Source organism: Bos mutus, chromosome 3 (genome assembly GCF_027580195.1).
Source record: "Bos mutus isolate GX-2022 chromosome 3, NWIPB_WYAK_1.1, whole genome shotgun sequence".
NCBI classification, from domain to species: domain Eukaryota; kingdom Metazoa; phylum Chordata; class Mammalia; order Artiodactyla; family Bovidae; genus Bos; species Bos mutus.
The window spans coordinates 17,547,225-17,569,791 of NC_091619.1; the positions used below are offsets into that span (position 1 = coordinate 17,547,225).

At 38.6% G+C, this 22,567-nt stretch overlaps 1 protein-coding gene across 1 annotated transcript in view; it reads right to left on the reverse strand.

The window, feature by feature from the left end:
* Positions 1-1,649: 1,649 nt before the first annotated feature.
* The window catches only part of VPS45 (vacuolar protein sorting 45 homolog), a 67,478-nt gene continuing 46,560 nt past the window's right edge, over positions 1,650-22,567 (reverse strand). Inside the window, exon 15 of the mRNA XM_005894878.3 lies at positions 1,650-2,670. Coding sequence (XP_005894940.1) covers positions 2,583-2,670 — 88 coding nt within the window. The 3' untranslated portion in view covers positions 1,650-2,582. The remainder of the gene's footprint in view (positions 2,671-22,567) is intronic.

Genomic DNA, 22,567 nt, shown 5'->3' on the forward strand with positions numbered 1-22,567 from the left:
GCTTTTGTAGAATGAATGGGACTTAGAGGTTTTGACTAGGGCATTTCAATCTCCTAGAAGGGAGGTCATTAAAAGCATATGAGACCTTAATTAAAATGTTTTTAGAGATTTCTCCAGCAGTCCAGTGGTTAAGTCTCCAAGCTTCCAATGCAGGAAGCACAGGTTTGATTCCTGGTCCCAGAACTAAGATCCCACATGCCATGTGATGTGGCCAAAAGAGTTTTTTTTTTTTTTTTATGATGTTTTTAAAGGGAAAAAAAGAAAGGGCCAGTAATAATATTATCAGCTCTATAAATCTTAAATAAAAATATGAATCTTTGATCCTTAATAAATGAAGAAATGCCATCTTCTGGTATAAAACACCTTGAAGGTAGGGCTCATTTCTTAAGACTTTAAAATTTTCCCCTTTTTTTGGCTGTACCTTGAGGCATGTGTGTGGGATCTTAGTTCCCTGACCAGGGCCCCCTGGAGTGGAAGCACAGAGGCTTAACCACTGACTGGACTGCCAGGGAAGTCCCTAGAATTTTTTTTTTTTTATTACTTATTTTAATTGGAGGGTAATTACTTTACAATATTGTGGTGGTTTTTGCCATACATCGACATGAATCAGCCATGGGTGCACATGTGTCCCTAGACTTAATATTGCTAGCTGAGCAGGCACGATGGAAGCAGGTGAATAATGAAGAGAACGATATTAGAAAAGTGTTCTTATTCCAGAGTTATCTTGCCAAGAGAAAGGCAAGCACAGGTAATCCTGTTTGGAAAAAGGAGGTTTCTATTTGAAAAAACTATGTAACTTGTAAAATGCTGCATTTAAAACTTGTCTCCCCTAGCCTTAAAAGTAAGGCTGCCTTACTTTTTTTTTATTATTTAAAAATAAAAGAGAACAGAACTTATTAGATCTTAGCCCTTAGCTGTAATATGGACAAAAGCCTTAGGGGCTTCTCATGAGTGTATGGTGAAACAATGGCCGAGAGCTGAGAGGAGAAGGGGGAGATGGGTCCAATGACCCTTAGGCTCTTCCCTCCTACTTCTTAAACTGCTGATTAATGTAGTGGGAGGATGACAGAAATTCAGTCATTTTGTGTAGTGATTCTGTATCCCCAACTTGGAGACAGAATCCATATTATTTATACTATAAGTCAAATTTCACTGGGTGGTTTACTATGTATCAGACATTGTTCTAAGTGCTTTCTATGTATCCTCTCATCTTATTTAGTCCTTACAGTCCTATAAGGAGGAATTTAATTACTCTCTTTTTGTATTAATAGATGAGGAAACTGAACCACCAAGAGACTTAATAACATTCCCAAAGCCACATAACTGTGACACAGATTTGAGCCTAGGCTATCTGATGCTACAGAAAATTTATCAACATAAAAGAAGGTTTAAAAATTTTATGCCAAGCACCAGGAAAGGACTGTGGTAGGATTTGAGCATACCATAATTTCCTGGTATTAATGACATTATCAATTTCCACTGCTTTCAAGAGAAGTGAAATTGACACCAGAATATATTATTTGCCTTGACATACTTTACCTATCCTTTGGGTACAGGCCATGCCTTCTCTCTGTTTGGTATACAGCCAGCTCATGCCTCATCTCATAAATTCCCATAAATAGTTATTAACCCCAAAGAAACAAAAACAAATCACTTGTATCTTTTCATAAAATGGACTTTTATTGTCTTCATACATGGTTTCTCAGTACCACAGAAAACTGCAATTTAGGGACAAACAATTTTTGGATGGTTCTTATAGAAATATGAGTTTTCAGAAATGATTTGTGTAGAAATGTGACGTTAATGAAAAATAAAAGGGGTCAAGAGAAGAGAGTCTGTAGTATATGCATCTAATTTTTACTTTTTAAAACTCCTTTAAGCTCTAATCCTGTACTCAAGTAAGAGCCCAACAAAATTCATCAGAAACTGAAGTGATTGTGCTATCAAATACAAGGAATACATTTTTTTGAACTGATACAAATGGTTTAATTTTGTTAATCAACTCCAAATACTGTAAACATCTGTACATACATACTTTTGTTCTTACTATTCAGTTTGCCTAAATTAAGTATGAGTTCATGAGCTATTTAAAAAAATTAATTTTTATTGAAGTATAGTCCCTTTACAATGTTGTGTTACTTTCTGCTGTACAGCAGTCAGTCAGCTATATGTATACATTATATCCCTTCGTTTTTAGTTTCTTTCCCATTTAGGTCACCACAGAGAATGGAGGAGAGCTCCCCGTGCTATAGCTGTATACAGTAGGTCCTCATTAGTTATCTATTTTATACATAGTAGTGTATATAAGTTGATCCCAATCTGCTAATTAAGGAATACACTTATTTATTTGATAAAGAAACCATGAGAAAAGTGGAGTGGAATGGGCTCAGACTTATTCTCATCACCGGGAGTCTTGGTGTCTGTGCCAACAGTTCAGGAATCAGCAGGCTACCTGGATGTGGGTTATAACAACAAGCACAAAACCCAAGGCTCTTCTCCAACATGCCTCTGGTCAGTGGAGAAAGCCTGCAGCGACGCAAGAGGGGAAGTTGCACCATTTGGCTCACCACTCCATCACCATTTCATCTTCTGCTTGCTGACCTTGATGTAACCTGAGAGCTTTCCTTGCTTCGGCTGTGCAGTCCAGAAGCCAGAACTTCCTCTAGGAAACTGACCAGTAGACTTGAGTTACTCAAAGGGGAAAAAGAAAAAAAAGAAGAAAAAACAAAAGGCATCTCCAAAACAGAGTATCTTGCTCATAATATCTATGTAGATGAAAGGATATCATGAGAACACAAGAAGCACTGGTCTGATATCTGGGTGCAGAATAGAGGCAGCAGTTGAGCATGAAAACATCTGGACTGGGAGAGCACCTTTTTGCACTTCCCCAGAGTTCTCACTGTGTTTTTAGTTTTAAACTTGCAGGATTTTTCAAGTTTGAAATTTCTAGTCTGAAATCCAGAATTTTTAAGGACAAGGCTGTACAATCTCAGAACCATATTATATCAGTACCTCTTACTTATACTCTTAAAACTGCCTCCGAACTTTTATTGTGCCTCTCATCTAGTCTTTATCCAATCTGCTATCCAAAGTGGCACCAATTTTCTAAACACAAGTTATATCCTATTGTATACTTTCTCCTCTTCTGCTTTAAAAACTTTCTTTTGCTTATAGAATCATATACAAATTAAAATCCAAGGCTCTTTATAATGTGGCCTAATAATAACTTATATTTATTTTGTTCTGAGAATTGGTTTAAGCTATATGTGTGTATACATATAAACAAAAAATATGTATTTATGCTATTATCCTCACTTTAAAAATGAGAGACTAAGTGACTTGAGAAGGTCACAACAGCTAAGAAGTGGCTTAGCTGGGATTCAAATCCAGCTCTCCAATCCACACAATACTCTCACTTGTCTGGTTCCATCTTTCACCAGCTATGCAGCCTATGTGCCTTTCGTTCCCAACCATTCATTGTTCCCTAAATGTGTCCTAAGCTTTCACACCTTTATGCTTTTGCTCTTATGTCCTAAGTCTTAAATGATTCACTACCCCTCCTTTGTCTGATGAAATCCCTTGTATCGTTAAGGCTGAGGATTAAAGGCCACCTTTTCTGTGAAGCCTTCCCTAACTCTCCTCCATGCTGAACTAGTCACCGCCATCATTATCACTCTGTCCTAGAGCTGTTTTAGTACCATATTATTATTAATTAGGTACTCCATACAGTATTGATGCCAAAATAGACTGTGAGTTACTTAGGGTGGGACTAAGATTTATTCATCTTAGATCTTCAGGGTTTAGCACAGAGGCTCACACTTAGTAGGGGCCCAATAAAGGTATACTGAAGCCTTCTCTGTAATACTGGAGTTTGGGAGGCAGTACTTAGAAGTATGCTGGACTCATTCTCAGGATACAGGTCTAGTAGCAGGCAGAGGGTTGGTGAAATGATCAGGTAACTTATTATTACCACTGTTGTGGCAGTTTTAGACCTGGAAGATTCTAGGCTTAGAGAATTTAAATTCCAAACTCCTTTGCAAAAGAAGAAAATGGTGAAACAGAGGGAAAGGAGTAGAAGCTAAACTCATCTATTCATCCACTGAACACCTCTGTTAATAACGGCACCTCTGTCTAGCCTGGCTCTGGCCAGTTGGCCAGGAGACACTTTGAGGTCAGAAAATAAGTGTCAGGAAATGAGGCAGCATTTTTTTTTTTTTTTGAAAGATAACACAAGAAGTCTTTGATTAGTGACTTTTGGTAAGAATGAAACAAATATGCTGGGAAACCCTATCAAAACCTATGAGGTGATCTTTGCTTCGCTTGAGACTGTGCTACATGTGCAAAGGAAAGGAGTGACCTTCCTGAAATTGTACTTAAGGATCCTGCTCTGTGGATCAACAAGACCCCACATTCTTGCCTGCAAAGAGAAAACACTCTATATCTGCTAGGCCTAATTTTGTTCCCCAGGGCTATTGTGGCTTTTTAAAAAGTATCTATTTGGGGACTTCGATGAGTCACTTCAGAATGCTTTAAAAATTATGGGTGATGAACATATTGGTATCTGTACCCCAAATTTAGACTGTTTAAAAACAACAAAACAGAATGATTTTTCTTCCCAGATTTGTTTTAAATCCATCTTACTTAAAAAGCAAACTCAAAAATCCCCTTCCCCTGTGGTACTGTAAACCCAGTCAATTCAGCTCAGTTCAATTAAATGTAGCAGTATTTACTGAGCATCCGTTATATGGTAGGCACTTGAATGAGGTGTCTACATGAACACTTGTTATGACTTCTAAACTTTAAGGGACTCTGAGTCAGAGGGATACACAATCACAAAGCAACGTGAGAGATGGGATAAACAGAGATGGCACCAGGAGCTAACCTAGTGGATCAGCACTATCACTTGTCTTGGTTTGTGCTGTCATTTTGGGCTCTATGGATAGAAGGAAGGTGGGCAGAAAAAAGCCCTAATTTTTAAAAGTCAAACTCAAAAAATCTTGCATCACACATTGAAAAGTTTCTTTACTTTTAAGTCTTTGGTAAGGGATTAGAGACTAACACAGAATTTTAAATTTTAATTACTAAAATAATTGAAAAGACTGTGTTCCTAAATAAATCTATATATTATAACAATATCTATCTATTTAAAAAAAAACAAACTGTACTCCACAGATGGAAATTACATGTGAGTTTCTTACAACAAAAACATTAAAGGAATTTAGAATCAGATCTGAAGAGTGGTATAATGGAAAAAAATGAATGGAATTTCTAGGGAGCAAGAAACAGAATAAGACATTCTGAAAAATAATGAGAAAAAAATCCAAGATATTTGCCTTAATGGAGTAATAAGCTTCTAATTATAGCCAAATACTTAGCTGCAATATCGGAATGGGGGAGAGAAAACGACAAGATGGAACTTCTAATAGCTCAAAATACTGATTACAGTTGTCAGAGCTACTAGTATGTTTCATGTTTCTTTGCTTTTGCATATACTATTCCCTCTGTCTAGAAAGCTGTCCCATCCCTATTGCATTTTACCTAGTGGACCAATGCATCTTGTAAAACCCAACTTGCTCTCACAGTACAATGCCTCTAGGAATTTGTTTGTTTTCGTATCTATTTTCAATGTAAGCCTATGAGTTTTTGAGGTACGAGTAATACAGGAATATATTCTTTCTGTAAAAGTGTTAAATAGTATACATAAAGCTCGTCTTCTTTGACTCTTCTTTTCCCCATAGTCTTTCCAGAGATAACAATTTGATCAACAAATATTTATTAAGTGCCTATGTGCCAGGCACCATTTTAAAAGCTCTGAATATAGCAATAAGTGAAGTGAAAAAATTCTGTACTCATGGCATACATATTCCAATGGGGAAGGAAGGAAGATAAGCAAAATTGATAAGTAAAATGTAATAATAATGGTAAAAAAATCACTTACTACATGTGAAGTACAATTCTAATGAGATAGAAACCATCCTACTTCACAATGAAATTAAGGCACAGGAATCAAGTCTTATATCTTGAACATGACCAAATTGGGATGCAAACCCAGATAATCTTGTTCTCTTATTCAAGAGAACAAGAGTTTGTTCTTTTAACCATGATGCTACACTGCCTCTCTGTAATATGTTAGATGAAGAGAATGCTATGGAGAAAAACAAAGCAGGTTTGAAGGAGAGTTGGAGGTAATGATGGTGGTGTGAGATTTTAAATCCAGTGGTCAAGGAAGACCTCACTGAGAGACTGACATTGGAACCAAGACTTGAGTAAGGCAACGGAAGACATATCTGCAGGCTTCCAAGGCCTGGTATGTTCAGGGAACAGAAAGGAGGCGGATGTAGCTGGAGTGAGGTGAATAAGGTATTGGGTGGTAAGAGATGTGATTAGAGAGATTAAGGGAAGGGGACAGAGGGGAGAGTGAAGATGAGCTCATGTGAGGCCTGGTAATAAGGATCATAAGGATTGTGATTTGTACTCTGAGTAAGATAGGAAACACCTGGAGGGTTTAGTGCAGAGATGTGACATTATGTACTTTCATAGATTTGCTCTACTGCTATACTGAGAACACACTACACAGGGGGTTAAAGATAAGGCATCCTAATGGGAAGTGATGGTGGTACAAATCAGGCAGTTGTGATGAGAGGGTATCAGGTTCTGGACATGCTTTGAAGGGAAGGATCACAAGATTTACTGATAAATCAGCATGTAGGTGAGAGAAACAGGGGAGCCAGGAAGACAAAATTTTTGGCCTAAGCAACTAGGAGAATGGATAAGTCTGAGGGAAGATTATATTTAAGAAGAAATACTGGAAACCTGGTTTGATTACTGTTAAATATGGATGTTTATTAGACATTCAAGTAGAAGTGTCAGTTAGTTGGATATATACATCTGGAGTTTGGGAGAGAAGCTCAGATTAAAAATATTGATTCTCAGGACTTCCCTGGTGGTTCAGTGGCTAGGGCTCTGGGCTCCCAGTGCAGGGGGCCCGGGTTCAATCCGTGGTCAGGGACCTAGATCCCACATGTGGCAGCCAAGGAGCCCTCTTGCTGTAACTAAGACCCAGTGCAACCAAATAAATAAATAAAAATATTTTTTAAAATAGTGAGTCTCAATGGAGAGCTGTGTGATTTTATGTTCAGGATACATCTGGCAATGTCTGGAAACATTTTTGGTGGCCATAACTGTGGGGCCACTGGCCTCTGGTGTGTAAAGGCCAGGGATGTTGCTGAACATCCTACAATGTACAGGACAGTTCCCCCCAACAAAGAATTATCTGTCCTCAAATACCAACAGTGCTGAGGTTGGAAAAACTCAGACTAGAGATGTAAATCTGGGAGTCATTAGAGGCTATAATTTAAAGCCATAAGACTAGCAAGGAGTGAGGTGTCCACAAGAAGAGAGGGAGTCCAAGAATAGAGTTTTAGGGACTTCAAAAATAGGAAAAATGAACAAAAGAGACAGAGAAGGAATGGCAAGTGAGGTAAGAGGACTAGCAGAGTGTAGTTTCTGGAAGCTAAGTGGTAAAAGTCTTTCAAAGTGAAGGAACTGGTCAACAGTGTCAAATGCTGCTGAAATGTCAAGTAAAATGAGTACTAAAAGTTGATTCTGAGTTTAGCCACATGGAAATCCCTGGAACCACAACAAAAGTGATTTCGGGGAATGACAGGCATGAAAGGCTAAATGGAGTGGCTTAAGAGAAGAGGTAAGATTTAAAAGAAGATACAGGTTTAAGGGAATGTATAAGGAGAGGAATCAGAGGTCGTGAGTAAAAACAACTCTTGAAGAATTTGGCTATAAAAGAGAACAGAGAAATAGCATAGAACCTGGGCAGAGACAGGAGGTTAACAGAGTTTTTAAAGATGGGGAAAAAACCTAGCATGTTTCTGTGCTTCTATGAATGATCCAATAGGGTGTGAAAAACCCATTCAGGATTGAGAGAGAAGCAGGTCTGGAGCGATGCCCTAGAGAAAGTGAGGGAATGGAATCTGGTGCCCAAGTGGGAGGGCTGGGCTCAGCCAGCAGCACTCACCACTTGATGGGAGGGAAGGCGGAGGACAGCGGCAGTGTGGGAGCTGTGGGAGTTCTCCTCTAAAGACTTTTTACCTGCAAGTCCACCTCGAATAATAGCTTCTTGATCTGTGTATCCTCAATATAAAGCAGACACTGGATTAGGTATTTGCTGAATGAATACATGGATCAGATTTCTATTTTTTAAAAGAAGTTGAGACCTCAGCTTAAATGTCACCTATTGTGCTAAACTCTTCCTAAACATCCGGCAGCAATTTTATCAGGAGTAAGGGAACAAGGTGGCTTTGATATCTACGTCTGAAAATATTAAGAATCTCATACATAGAGGTCATACTGCTCTTCACTGGGTGTATACTTTACCAACTTAGAACTCATTATTTCTCAAATGCGATGTACCGTTCCCCACCACCTCCTGTCTTCAGTTATGCTGTTTTCTCAGTCCTGAATGCTCTTTCTTCCTATAGAAATCCAACTTACTCTTCAAGGTCTAGTTCAAATGCTATCTTCATGGTGAAGCATTTCCTGCTTACGCTGACAGAATTAATTCTTTCTTTTTTGGACACATTTTATTTAACTTACATACATTAACACTTCTCAAACTTTTGTACCTAAGAACCCCTAAACAACAGAAGAGAATCAATTTATTAGTATTGAGGGTACAGTCCAAACTGGTTTACTGGCTTACATCTTTCTTTGAGGGCTGATACTTTGCTTTAAAAACACATAACAATTTTGTTATTTTTCATAAAAGGGCCTTTTAAATTTCAACATAAACATATTTTTATTTTTCACATAGGAGTTGACCAGTTAAATTATTTAATTCTACTCCTGGAATTAGAAGTCCCTCCGACTTCTAAAGAAAACAGACATCCCAAAAGATGTGTCACGCTTATTCTGTGCCTTTGTGTGACTCTGGTACTAATCATATCCTGATTTGAGAAATACAGGTTTGTTTGAGTTCTCCACCTGAACCATAAGATCATTAAAGATAGGGATCTTATTTTCTTTGTATTTTAGGCCCTGTCTTGGAAAAGTACCTTATACAAAGCAGTTATTCAATAAATATCTTCCTCCCAAATAGTATAATCATAACAATCTGTCAATACCCTTGGCTCACATTTTTTTCTTGCTGCTCTGTGACTAAACCAATAGTAATAGCAACAGTAAACAGAACAAAAAACCAATAACTCAAATATCTATGGACAGATGAATGGAGAAGCAAGCTGTGGTATATTTACACAGTAGAATGGTACACAGTACTGAAAAATGAATGAACAAGGTTACAGGGAATAGTACAGATGAATCTTAGACATATGGCCAGTGGAAAAGTATGATACAATTTTCTTTATTAAGCTAAAAAATAAGCAAGACTAAACAACACTTGCTTATTTTATGTTTAGAAATACATGGATTAGTGATAAAAATACAACTCTCCCCATCAAAGCAAGGGAATTAAATATAAAATTTAGGATACTGTTTACTTGTTGTAGGGAGATAAGGGATATAATTGGAGCAGAACACACAGACAGATCCATGTTATTGGCAATTTCCCAGTCCTTTGGTGAAGGATCCAAGAGTATTCATTATATTTTCTAACTTATATTTACATATATTCTTGTTGTTTACTTGCTAAACACTTTTGGGACCCCATGGACTGTAACCTACTAGGCTCCTCTGTCCATGGGATTTCCCAGGCAAGAGTACTGGAGTGGGGTGCCATTTCCTTCTCCAGATCTTCCTGATCCAGGGATTGAAACTGTGTCTCCTGCATTGCTGGTGGATTCTTTACTGCTGAGCCACGAGGGAAACCCAAAACTACTATTTTAAGATATGCTGCTGCTAAGTCGCTTCAGTCGTGTCCGACTCTGTGCGACCCCAGAAACGGCAGCCCACTAGGCTCCTCTGTCCCTGGGATTCTCCAGGCAAGAACATTGGAGTGGGTTGCCATTTCCTTCTCCAATACATGAAAGTGAAAAGTGAAAGTGAAGTCGCTCAGTCATGTCCGACCCTTAGCAATCCCGTGGACTGCAGCCTACCAGGCTCCTCCATCCATGGGATTTTCCAGGCAAGAGTACTGGAGTGGGTTGCCATTGCCTTCTCCATGTTAAGATATAATTAAGATAAAAGCTTCTATAGCTAAATGGTTTCTATACTCTGACGTTTCTCACAATCTTTAACACGCTAATGTGAATCTCTCTAGTTTCCAGGAGGATACAGTGATTTAGTTGTCCAAAAAACTTTTAAAAATATCTATCAATATCTCCCAAACAAGTTTTCTATAGAACAAACCGTGGGAAACACTCAATTTAAGATATAAAATATTTCCTTGATTATAATGAGGTTACTTTACCCCATGATACTTTCTTACAAACAATGTAACCACCTGTTGTAGACTACTCCTTCCCAGTTTCCACCTTAGTACCAGGACACCTGATTTATGAAAAAATAAGCAAAGCAAAACAAGTAAACAGGAGCCCTTGGTCTTACTTCCTCTCCCTCCTGTGAAGAAATAGGGAAAAACAGCAACCAATGGGATTCTGCATGTATCCAACACCTTGCATGTGTCATTCATGTGAGGAGAAAGGATTATCCTCATGGTCCACAGGACAAAAGATGGACTCCTCAAAGACTGAACTGCCTGTAACATCACTTTCATAAAGGTATGAAAGGAGATTATCATCTGAGAAGAAAGAGAGTGATAGATGTACTTTCTCACTATTGGGAACATTCAAGACCACATCAATTTGTCAGAGCAACAACTACAGAAGTAGAATAGTGACCACCATACCAAAACAAACAAAACCCCCCCACTCCCCAAACCAACAAGAAACAAAGCTCCAAACAACCTCTCTGTAGCAAGCATGGATGTTAAAGACTCTGTGAAAGTCTATTAATTATAGAGGTACCGAGTCTGGAGGTTTCAAAGGGGAAATTTGCGTGAGCAAAAATGGAAATCAAGCTACTAAAGTTTTTCCTGCACAGACCACAAAAGTCACCTGCCATTTGGCTATCTTCATAGTAAATTTTGGAGAAGGCAATGGCACCCCACTCCAGTACTCTTGCCTGGAAAATCCCATGGACGGAGGAGCCTGGTAGGCTGCAGTCCATGAGGTTGCTGAGTCAGATATGACTGAGCAACTTCACTTTCACTTTTCACTTTCCTGCATTGGAGAAGGAAATGGCAACCCACTCAGTATTTTGCCTGGAAAATCCCATGGAAGGAGGAGCCTGGTAGGCTGCAGTCCATAGGGTCACTAGAGTCGGACACGACTGAGCAACTTCACTTTCACTTTTCACTTTCATGTATTGGAGAAGGAAATGGCAACCCACTCCAGTGTTCTTGCCTGGAGAATCCCAGGGACGGGGGAGCCTGGTGGGCTGCTGTCTATGGGGTCGCACAGAGTCGGACACGACTGGAGTGACTTAGCAGCAGCATAGTAAATTTTACCATAACCCCAGTATTGCTGGGCATAATAATAGAATTCTGCTCTTGAATTATGTTAAAGTAAGAGTTTTCAAACCAAGTGATTTGGAAGTATGGGTGACAACAGAGGTGGTGATGATGAGTATCCAGTCTTTTTTTTACTTGATTTTCCCCAAATGTAATGGTAATAACAGCAGCAGCAGCAAGCAACACATATTAAGTGCTTCTCCTGTGCCAGATTTTCCTCTAATATTTTATACATATTATGTCATCCAATCATAATAACAATGATATAAAGAGCTATTATTACCTCCACTTTACAGTTGAGAAAATGGAGGTACAAAAAAGTTAAATAATTTGCCTAAGGTCATACAAGTGGACACATGGCAAAACTAGGATTTATAAAAGGTATTCTGGGGACTTCCCTGATGGTCCAGTGGCTAAGACTCCGAGCTCCCGATGCAGGGGGCCTGGGTTCAATCCCTGGTCAGGGAACTAGATCCCACATGCCGCAGCTAAGACCTGATGCAGCACTCCCACCCCTCTTCCCCACCAAAAAAGGTAGTCTGGTCCTACAGCCCTTGGTTCTTTAAAAAAAAAAAAAAAACAAAACTATTTATTTGGCTTTGCTGGGTCTTAGTTGTAGCATATGGGATACAGTGCCTCAATCAGAGACTGAACCCAGTTTCCCTGCATTGGGAGCTCGAAGTCTTAGCCACTGGACACCAGGGAAGTCCTTAGAGCTGTTGCTCTTAACTGCTGTGCTACACTGCCTCTTAAAAGACCAAAGGGTATCAAAAGGTGATTTATAAATAATAGGTTTCATTCAAGCCGAGGAGTTCTAATGATAATCCTAATGAAAGAACTTATGTCCTGAAAGATGCATCATTCAACTGGAGAAGTTAAATACAGTTTTGCAGGGCTGTGTAGAGGGTGTGCAACTATATACTTTACTACTTAGTAATTGCAAATGGTACCAAACTGACTTTTAAAACTCTGTGGAATATCTTAAAATTTTTCTCATCATTAAAAAACATTAAAATGCAAGTAACATAAGAAATAAAGAAGTAAATGAGTCGCTCATGTCTCACTACACAGAGTTAGCATTTTTGAGTTTTTCCTTTCATTTAAAGTTTTTTACTGTCTAACCCAACAAATCCTGAAACAAATATGCAAACACTGGATAGGGTCTTACATACTACACAAAAAGGCATAGCCTATAAACTTGCAAAAGAGAATATCCCTTTTCCTTAATGGCAAACTTCTGGTTGCAAGAAACAGAAACCCATTCAAACTAGCTCAAGCAAAATAAAAAAAGTATCCTCAGTGACATAGCGGTGGGGGTGGAGGTCTATCACTGAACCAGTGTAAGATCAGTGCCTCTTAAAGGCACTGTGGAGAGCCAGTGGGGGCTGCTTTGAAACCACACAGTATCTGCCTCTGCCTCTTATTTCTGGCTGTCTCATTTACTGGTCTCTTATTTCACACTATCTGCTGCTGCTTTTTTCTCTGCATTTGAGTTGAAATAAAATGTTTTTTAACTTTCTCTGTACAAATTATTTTTTAAATTTGCTATTTTTAAAAATCAGGAGCAGTTAACCTTGGGGTTGGAAGGGTATGATGTGAAGGTATAAACAAAACTTTTCTGGATGGCAAATTAGTATTTAAGCATATTAAAAAAGTTAATAGTCTCTGATGCAGTAATTTCATCTCAACATTGCTAGCAGTGCATGGAATCTAGGATGACAGAAATCTGAACCTGAATTCTAGCTTTGCACTTCCTTGCTCTACGACCTAAGGCAAACTACTTAATTTTTCTCTTAATGTTCTAGTTCTTTCACTTGCAAATTGGGACCACAACAATATTACCTTCTGGATCATGAACATTAAATGAGATAATATATGAAGTGAAATCAGCAGATTGTTTGGCATTACTATTATCCTAAGAGAATACATGGACAAGTGTGTAAAGATGTATATAAAATTATGTTTGTTATAGTACTGCTTATAAGAGCAAAAAGTGATAAACAATGACTATCAAAGAATATTTGTTTTGTTCATCACCATGTATAGCTTCAAGATAGCTTCTGGAATACATAAGTGCTCAGTAAGTACTTGTTGAATGGACAAAAAACTGACAATTGGTTAAATAAATTGCAGCACAATCACACAACAGAGGAGAAGGCAGTGGCACCCCACTCCACTACTCTTGCCTGGAAAATCCCATGGACGGAGGAGCCTGGTAGGCTGCAGTCCATGGGGTCGCTAAGAGTCAGACACGACTGAGCGACTTCACTTTCACGCATTGGAGAAGGACATGGCAACCCACTCCAGTGTTCTTGCCTGGAGAATCCCAGGGATGGCGGAGCCTGGTGGGCTGCCGTCTATGGGGTCACACAGAGTCGGACACGACTGAAGTGACTTAGCATAGCATAGCACACAACAGAATACCATTCAGTCATTAAAAATGACATATAAGTATTTTCATTGAAAGTACATGTATAGTATATTCCACTTTATTTAAACATGTATATGTATATATTCACAGGAAAAAACTAAATCATCAAGACATTGACATTTCCAATGCTGAGATGGTGGTAGTATGAATATTTTTATTATCTTCTTTTTGCTTAGCAGCAATAAACTTTTTTTCCTATAAGGATTATATACTGATTTTGTAACAAAAAGCGATTTTTAATTAAAAAATATGTGTCAGTATACAAATAAACTGGAATCAGGGGACACACTTAGATTTGAATCTTGGATTAATTTAGTTTTTTAAAAAAGCATTGTAGGGAAAAGGCGGTGGCCCCACGCGGACCCGGCGTGGAGGTTGCCATAGCCGAGCATCCCTGGGGACGAGGCTGCGGCTCCTCGGCGGCGCTCGGGTAAAAAAATTAAAAAAAATAAAAAAAAATAAAAAAGCATTGTATTAGAGTTATTCATTTATATGCCTATTTTTCCATTAGACATTGAGACATTTAATGATATAAAAAATGTTTTCATCTTTCTAACACCTTGCACAGAACCTTACACATAATAGCGCTCAATAAATACTTGTCAGTGATAGGCGATACACTCCATCACAGCTCTTGGCAATGGTGTCTTAACATTTTGTTACAAGAGAAAAATCAAACTCTCCCCCAAATCCCTACCAAGATGGTGATAGTTCCAACAGTTTCAAAACTGATTCTGAAATACCTACAAGTGAAGAAGTGTCCTCTGGATTCCTCTTTCTTTGAAATGCAAATTCTGTCATAGGATCCTAATTTTTCAGTAAATAATTCAGAGATCAAACCAACTCATGGTTACAGGAGAAGGTCCAAGTTTCTAGTGTTACTTGTTTAAGTAGAAATCTATAAAGAACCTGTTGATAATATGAATTGACATCCTCCCAGCTTCCTATTTATTTACAGAAATTCAAACTATAAACTGTTTTCTAAGCCCTAAACTGTACTCTCTCAAAAAAAAAAAAAAAAGAACAAATCAGAATTCTATTATTACCAACATTCAGGCATCATCTCAGGTAGTAATAAAACTAACAGCTGCCACTAGTTAATCAAATTAGTCATTTTTACCCAAAGAGCAACACTGTCTTAAATCTCATTCTTAATTATCATTGGATGGCAAAAACCATGAAAGAAAACTAAACAATTCCTTACTTTTGTACTGTTTTTTCCCCTGCTTTGGTTTACAGTATTTTGTTAGTAAGCAGAAAGCATCACACAATTTCCATTAGGTAAAAACACATCTTGGCTATAAGTGACATTCATAAGCAAGGGATTTAAAAAATCATAGCTAGATAAAACTTCCTAAAATATTATTTCAACTGTGTGCTCAGACTGGAAACAAACTGAGTTCAATTCCAGCTTTGCCACTGAGAATCCCAGGGACGGGGGAGCCTGGTGGGCTGCCATCTATGGGGTTGCACAGAGTCAGACACGACTGAAGTGACTTAGCAGCAGCAGCTCCATGACTGGAAAAAGTACTTATCTGCTCTAAGCCTCATCTGAAAAATGAGGTTGATGATAATACAAATACCTACCTCACTGGGTTGTTATGAGAATTAGAAAAAATTTAATGAATAAAACATTACTATCCCACAGAAATGAAAAGCAAGTCACAAAAGGGAGTGGCTATGTAATTTTAAATGTTCTGATAAGCACATTAAAAAAATAAAAGAAACAGGTAAAATAAATTTTAATTGTATATTTTACTTAACCCATATAACTTAGACATTATCAACTTTAAAAATTGAGATATTTTATAGTTTTTGTGTATTAAGTCTGAATCCATTATGTATTTTATACTTGTAACATACCTCAAACTAGGCTAGCCACATTTCAAGTACTCAATAGTTACAGAGGCTACTGGTTACCTTTTTGGACAGCACAGGTATAAAGTACAGTGTCTAACACATAGTATATGTTAAATAAATTTTAATTTCTTAGTGTTATCATAATCACCTCTTAAGAATTGCTATAGGTCACTGTTTCTCACATCATGTGCTCATAACACCAGCTTATATCTGGTGGTTCCCAGGCATGTCACTAAATAGCACTGAAATACATAATGAGAAAATTACTTCTGCAGCCATGGACTGCAGCCCACCAGGCTCCTCTGTCCGTGGGATTTCCCAGGCAAAAATACTGGAGTGGGTTGCCATTTCCTACTCCAGGGGATCTTTCCGTTCCAACGATCGAAGCTGCATTTCCTGCAGTGCAAGTGGATTTTTACCAATTTTTTTTATCCTTCTGACTATATCAAGGAAAAAGTGTCAGTTTGGTACTACAGTGCTATTTTTCAAATTTTTAATTTTTTAATTGAGATATAATTCATAGGCAATAAATGTTCCAATTTTAAGGATATCATTTGATGATTCTGAAGAATATATCCAGTCATGTAACCATTTCCTCCATCAAGATATAGAACATTTCTAACACCTGAGTCAGGGCTTCTTTAAAAATCAAGAAACAAACAGAAATCAAGAAGCGAAAAAAACCTCAACAACAAGAACCATGAAGTCAACCCCATGCCTCTGAATGTTGTTGTTTAGTTGCTCAGTCCTGTCCATCTCTTGTGATCCCATGGATTGCAGCCCACCAGGCTCCTCTGTCCATGGGATTTCCCAGGCAAAAATACTGGAGTGGGTTGCCATTTCCTATTCCAGGGGATCTTCCCGCCCCAAGGATCGAAGCTGCGTTTCCTGCAGTGCAAGTGGATTCTTTACCAATTGAGCCAGCAGGGAAGCCTCATGCTGCTTTCCAGAAAAGTTATGGACTTACATTTCTAGTAGCAATATTTGAGACTGCCTCACTGTACATTTATCTTGAGAAAATAATTCAGAGGTAGGACAAGGATTTATCGATATACATGATGCTTACTGCAATATTTATATCAAGCAAAAATCTATAAACAATCTAAATGTTGAATAGTAATAGTTAAACAGAGATACACCCTTAAAATTGAAACTGTAGAGCTATTAGGATCATTTAAAATAATTTAAATAATATGGCATAATTAAAAGTACACTTAAAAATAAGCAAAACAAGTCAAAACTTTAAAGACAATGAATGTAATGTGATCCTAAAACTCAAAAACTTTCAAGTAAAGGAAAAAAACATCAGGAGGGGCTTCCCTGGTGGTCTAGTGGTTAGGAATCTGCCTGCCAATGCAGGGGACTTGGGTTCAATCCCTAGCCCAAGAGGATCCCACATGCTGCGGGGCAACTAAGTCCACGTGCCAGAACCACTGAGCTAGTAGGGCCCGAAAGTTACAACTACTGAGTCCACGGGCCACAGCTACTGAAGCCTGCATGCTAGAAGCCATGCATCACAACATGAGAAGCCACAGACGAGAAGCCCAAGCAACATAACGAAGGGTAGCCCCCACTCTTGGCAACTACAGGTAGCCTGCGTACAGCGATGAAGACCCAGCACAACCAAAAATAAAATAAATAAAAATAAATCTTAAAATAAATTAGGAGAAAATATACCAAAATATTAACAGTGGTTAGCTCTGAGTTGTGTAATAGTATGAATGATTTTGACTTTTAAACTTAATTTTTATAGTACAATAAGCATGAATTAGTTGGGGGGTAAGCCTATTTTTCTTCATCTCTCTTTGCTAGTTAGAAAGAAAAATAACTGAAAAATGAAACAATTATTGTGCAGGCTTATAGTTAATGAGGGTTTAATTGGATCCAGTGGAGTTATAGAGAACCTACTATGTGTAATCATTATTATTGGTTTGAAAGGGAATCTGGCAGTAAAAGGCTGGTTGATCTAGCGTTACCTTTCCCCCTTGTCAAAAGTCTAAAGAAAGTACTGAACTGACGGACAGCAATGCGGAAGGCTGAAGCGCTCTCTTCGCACACAGTTCAGGGGCTCAGGCAATGCTGACAGCACTACTGACTAATACAGTCACCTCACTGCCCTCTTCTCCTTCACTTCTACCCTGTACTCTGAGAAGACAGGGGGATTTCATCTACTGGGAGAATAATTCTATCCGTTCTGATCTGGTTCTTGACCTCTCGGCTCACACAGCTAACCTAGCGTGTCAACTGCTTCCAGCAAGGATCCAGAACTCCTTAACACTGATTGACTTGTGAAGTCATCAGGCGAGCCAGCTCAAAACCCAAATCAAGATGCTTATTTATTTGCAAGGTAGGATCACATGCTTTGGAAACACAACTAGAATAATGATAGCCTATTGTGGTGGTGGTTTAGTCGCTTAGTTGTGTCTGATTCTTTGTGGCCCCATGGACTATAACTCTCCAGGCTCCTCTGTCCATGGGATTTCCCAGGCAAGAATATTGGAGTAGCTTGCTATTTCCTTCTCCAGGGGATCTTCCTGACCCAGGGACTGAACCCAGGTCTCCTACATTGCAGGTAGACTCCTGCATTGCAGGCGGATCCTTTACTGAGCCACCAGGGAAGCCCCCAGTCTATTGTAGGTGAATACATAATGGGTATAGTTCATGTACGGGCTTCCCTGGTGGCCAAGAACAGTAAAGAATCTGCCTGCAGGTTTGATCCCTGGCTCAGGAAAATCCCCTGGAGAAGGGAATGGCTACCCACTTGCCTAGTATTCTTGCCTAGAAAATTCCATGGACTGAGGAGCCTGGCGAGCTACAGTCCATGGAGTTGCAGAGAGTCAGACACAACTGAGCAACTGACACTTCCACTTTCACACAGTTCATTTAGTTTACTTCCCAGGTGGCACTGGTCGTAAAGCATCCACGAGACATAAGAGATGCGCGTTCAATCCCTGGGTCGGGAAGATCCCCTGGAGTAGGAAATGGCAACCCACTTCAGTATTTTTGTCTGGAAAATTCCATAGACAGAGCAGCCTGGCAGGCTACAGTCCATAGAGTCACAAAGAGCTGGACATGACTGAGAGTGCATGCACACACACACACACACACACACAGACACACTTAGCATACATAGTTCATTTATACATGTCTGGGAAATTTGCATTTTTATAATAACCCCTGTTCATTCTGAACATTTTAAGATAAATAATACTTCTCTTAATTCATTTTAGCTTTGATCACCATGGTGATTCTGATAAAATATAAGTCAGATGTCATGATTCTGCTCAAAACTTTACAATACACACAAAAACTTGTACAGAAATGTTTATAGCAGCCTTATTTATAACAGCCAAAAGGTGGAATCAACTCAAATGTCCGCCACTGACAAATTTAGGTAAACAAAATATGGTATTTCATTTCACACAATGAAATACTATTCATCTGTCAAAAGTAAAAACAGCTATAACACAGATGAACCTTGAAAACATTATACTAAGTAAAAGAAGCCACTCACAAAAAATTGTATGTTACAGGCTTCCATTTAGATGAAATGTCCACAACAGGGAAATCGATAGAGACAGAAAGTAGATTAGTGGTTGCTTAAGGCTGGACGATTCTTTCTGAGGTGATGAAAATGTTCTAAAATTGACTGTGGTGGTGTTTGCACATGTCTCTGAATACACCAAAAACCACTGAATTGTATACTTTAAAGGGGGGTGAGCTGTACGGTATATGAATTTTATCTCCGTAAACCTGTTAGAAAACAAAACCCCAATGTCCTACGATGCTCTCTGACTCAGTAAAAACCAGCCCTCAAAATAGTCTCCAAGGCCCTCCATGATCTGGCCCCCAACACCTCTCTGACTGCACCCCAGACCCCAGTCTCCTTGAATACACTGCAAAATCCTGCCTTAGGACCACAGCCCTGCTGTCCTGAGATGCTCTCCCCAACATGTGTCTGGCTCATTCCCTCACTTCCTCCAAGTCTCTGCTCAGACCTCCTCTTCATGAGGCCTTTCCTGATACACTGAGTAGTGTGGCTTCCCTACTGCCTCCACACACTACAGATTTCCCTTCACTTTGCTCTACCTTTTTTTCCCCATAGAATTTATCATCTTCTGATTTACTATAAAGAATACTTATTTATTAAGTCATTATTTATTTGTCTCTGCATTAAAATGTAAGCTTCATAAGGATGAGGATCTTTGCTTTCATGCACAGAGGCATTCCAATATTCAGTAAATACAGCTGTCCTCATTTGTTCAGTAAATGTTTATCTATTCTAGAATAGATAAACTAGGCCAAAATGACTTCTCACTGTTTCACGCAGACTTTGGTGGAAATATCTGTGGTGATCTAGAACAACTCATGTCACGTATAATGCTGGAAGTTGAAATTTGAATTATTCCCCCCCTAACTGAGGATCTATTAGGCCAGTATGACTAATGAGATAAATGAAGAGGGAGGGAGTAAGGCAGGGGGAAGTACTTCCATAGGAAGGGTGAACACTGAGACAGGAGATGAGAGTCTACACACTGAAACCTGCCTGGACCCCAGAGGCAGAAAAGACTTACTGCTTAGGGCAGGCACACGCACGTGTTCAGGGTACTGTTGAATCCATTTACCTGGGTCCTTTTTCAGGGCAGGTTCTCTGCTTTCAAAAAGGCATTAAAATGATGCCCTTAAAGAAGTCCCTGTGATTGGTTACTATCTTTTATTTCTTTGTATTTCATTATGTAAAAAAGAAGGGAAAGCAATACAAAATTCAGATTAAACTTCATATGGCTATAGAGAGAACAAAGTATTGACTACCTCCCTTCATTTGGAAGGCAGTTTTACTAAGAATGTTGCTAAGGAGATAATTAGCTTCTGCAAAGTTCCTTGGTGTCTTAGCAGCAAACACACACCATCTATTTTAAATAGAGTTTAAATCTAAACAAAGATAATTACAATTACACCTAATCAGAGTAGGCCCTATAGAAATAAGTCATATAACTACAAAAGACCTGTAGAACTCTGCTTAATTGTGACCAGTGTTTGAATGGTTGAAAAAATGTCATAAAAGAACTGCTTTAAAGAATTAAGGTATTACTACTTAAGAGAGAGCAGCTTAAAGCAGAACTCTGAAAAGGAAGTTGAATTTCAGATTCAACTAATATATATTTCCTTATAAAATCTAAGGGACATATATCTTCACATAACTTCTGACTTAAAACTTGGCTTACTTATGCATGGTCCCTATTCTTTCACCAAAGTTACACTGAGTTCTGGAAGTACTTCAGAGAGGGAAAGAAAAATTGCTTTTTATTTTTTATTTTTGTTTAACATTAAGATTTTGTTTCAAAACAAAAGTAAAGGTAATGTCAATGTATTTTAGAAATAGAAGGTATCCTAGGATAAAGACTTTTAAAGTTGCTACATGAGAGGTACAGATGATTTTCCAAGATGCAAGAGATCAATTTTGACCCATCTACCTATTACATTAATATCTTGCTCCAAATCATAAACTAGTAAGTGGTAGTGGTGAGAGCTGACTGTAAAATAAATCAGATTTTGCTTAATACACTAGGAAAATCCAGTGACCTGTATCCCAGAAATACCCTGAAACAGGCATTTCCCACTCGGGAAGGATAAAAGATTCTGTATCAGCCTATAACACTCCAAACTACAAGATATGATTTTCTTTTTTTTCCCAGCCATACCTCTCGTGGCTTGCAGGACCTTAAGTTTCCCAACCAAGGCTTGAACCTGGGCCATGGCAGTGAAAGCAGTGAGTCCTAACCCCCACATTGCCAGGGAATTCTCAAGGTATGATTTCTATTTCTTGCAATGCTTACCAATCCAGATCTTCGTGGGCATGCCATATTTTACATAACTCTAAGTATAAAACAAGGGCGCTCATCATGACACATCTAAAAGTATACTGTTTCCTGGTCACCATAATCTCTCAAAATAATACTTTTGTGAGGGAAAGCTGTGTCTTTATCAGTTATTCCATTGGACTTTTTTCTTAAGAAATAACCCATGTATTACATAGGAAATTATACAGGCACCCACAAAAATTAAACCCGAACAATTCACAGAAACAAATCATTCAAACTTTCTCCCCCTATATAATTATTGCTGCTCACAGCCCTACTGTATTGAGGTATAAAGCTGGTTTTTAAAAAATATTAACCTTCCCATTTACTGAGTGTCTGGGATTTCAATATGTATTAAGGGTTGTGAACTGTTAATTACTTAATAGTCTAGTAATACCCAAGGTAGTCCACAATCATCATGAAAAATGAGCCTTTCCTCTAAAAGCTGAAACTGTTGCTTTCAATTACTTGAGCCTTTACAATAACTGGTGTCTGAAATACACATTTCACTATCTTCTTACTGATAGTGAAAAATTTCACTAGTTACTTATTGCTGCTGCTGCTGCTGCTGCTAAGTCGCTTCAGTCGTGTCCGACTCTGTGCAACCCCATAGACGGCAGCCCACCAGGCTCCCCCCGTCCCTGGGATTCTCCAGGCAAGAACACTGGAGTGGGTTGCCATTTCCTTCTCCAAAAGTGAAAAGTGAAAGTGAAGTCGCTCAGTCCATGGGATTTGCCAGGCAAGAGTATTGGAGTAGGTTGCCATTGCCTTCTCCATACTTATTGCTAGAGGCTATGTATTTATGAAAGTAAATTATAAAAACCAGTTTTTGGAACATTTATGTATTGCAAATATTAATTTTTTTCCAGGTTGGTAATTACCATAGCAACTCCCTTTTTCTAAAAGTTTCATTGATCAGGGGCCAGTGAACAATCC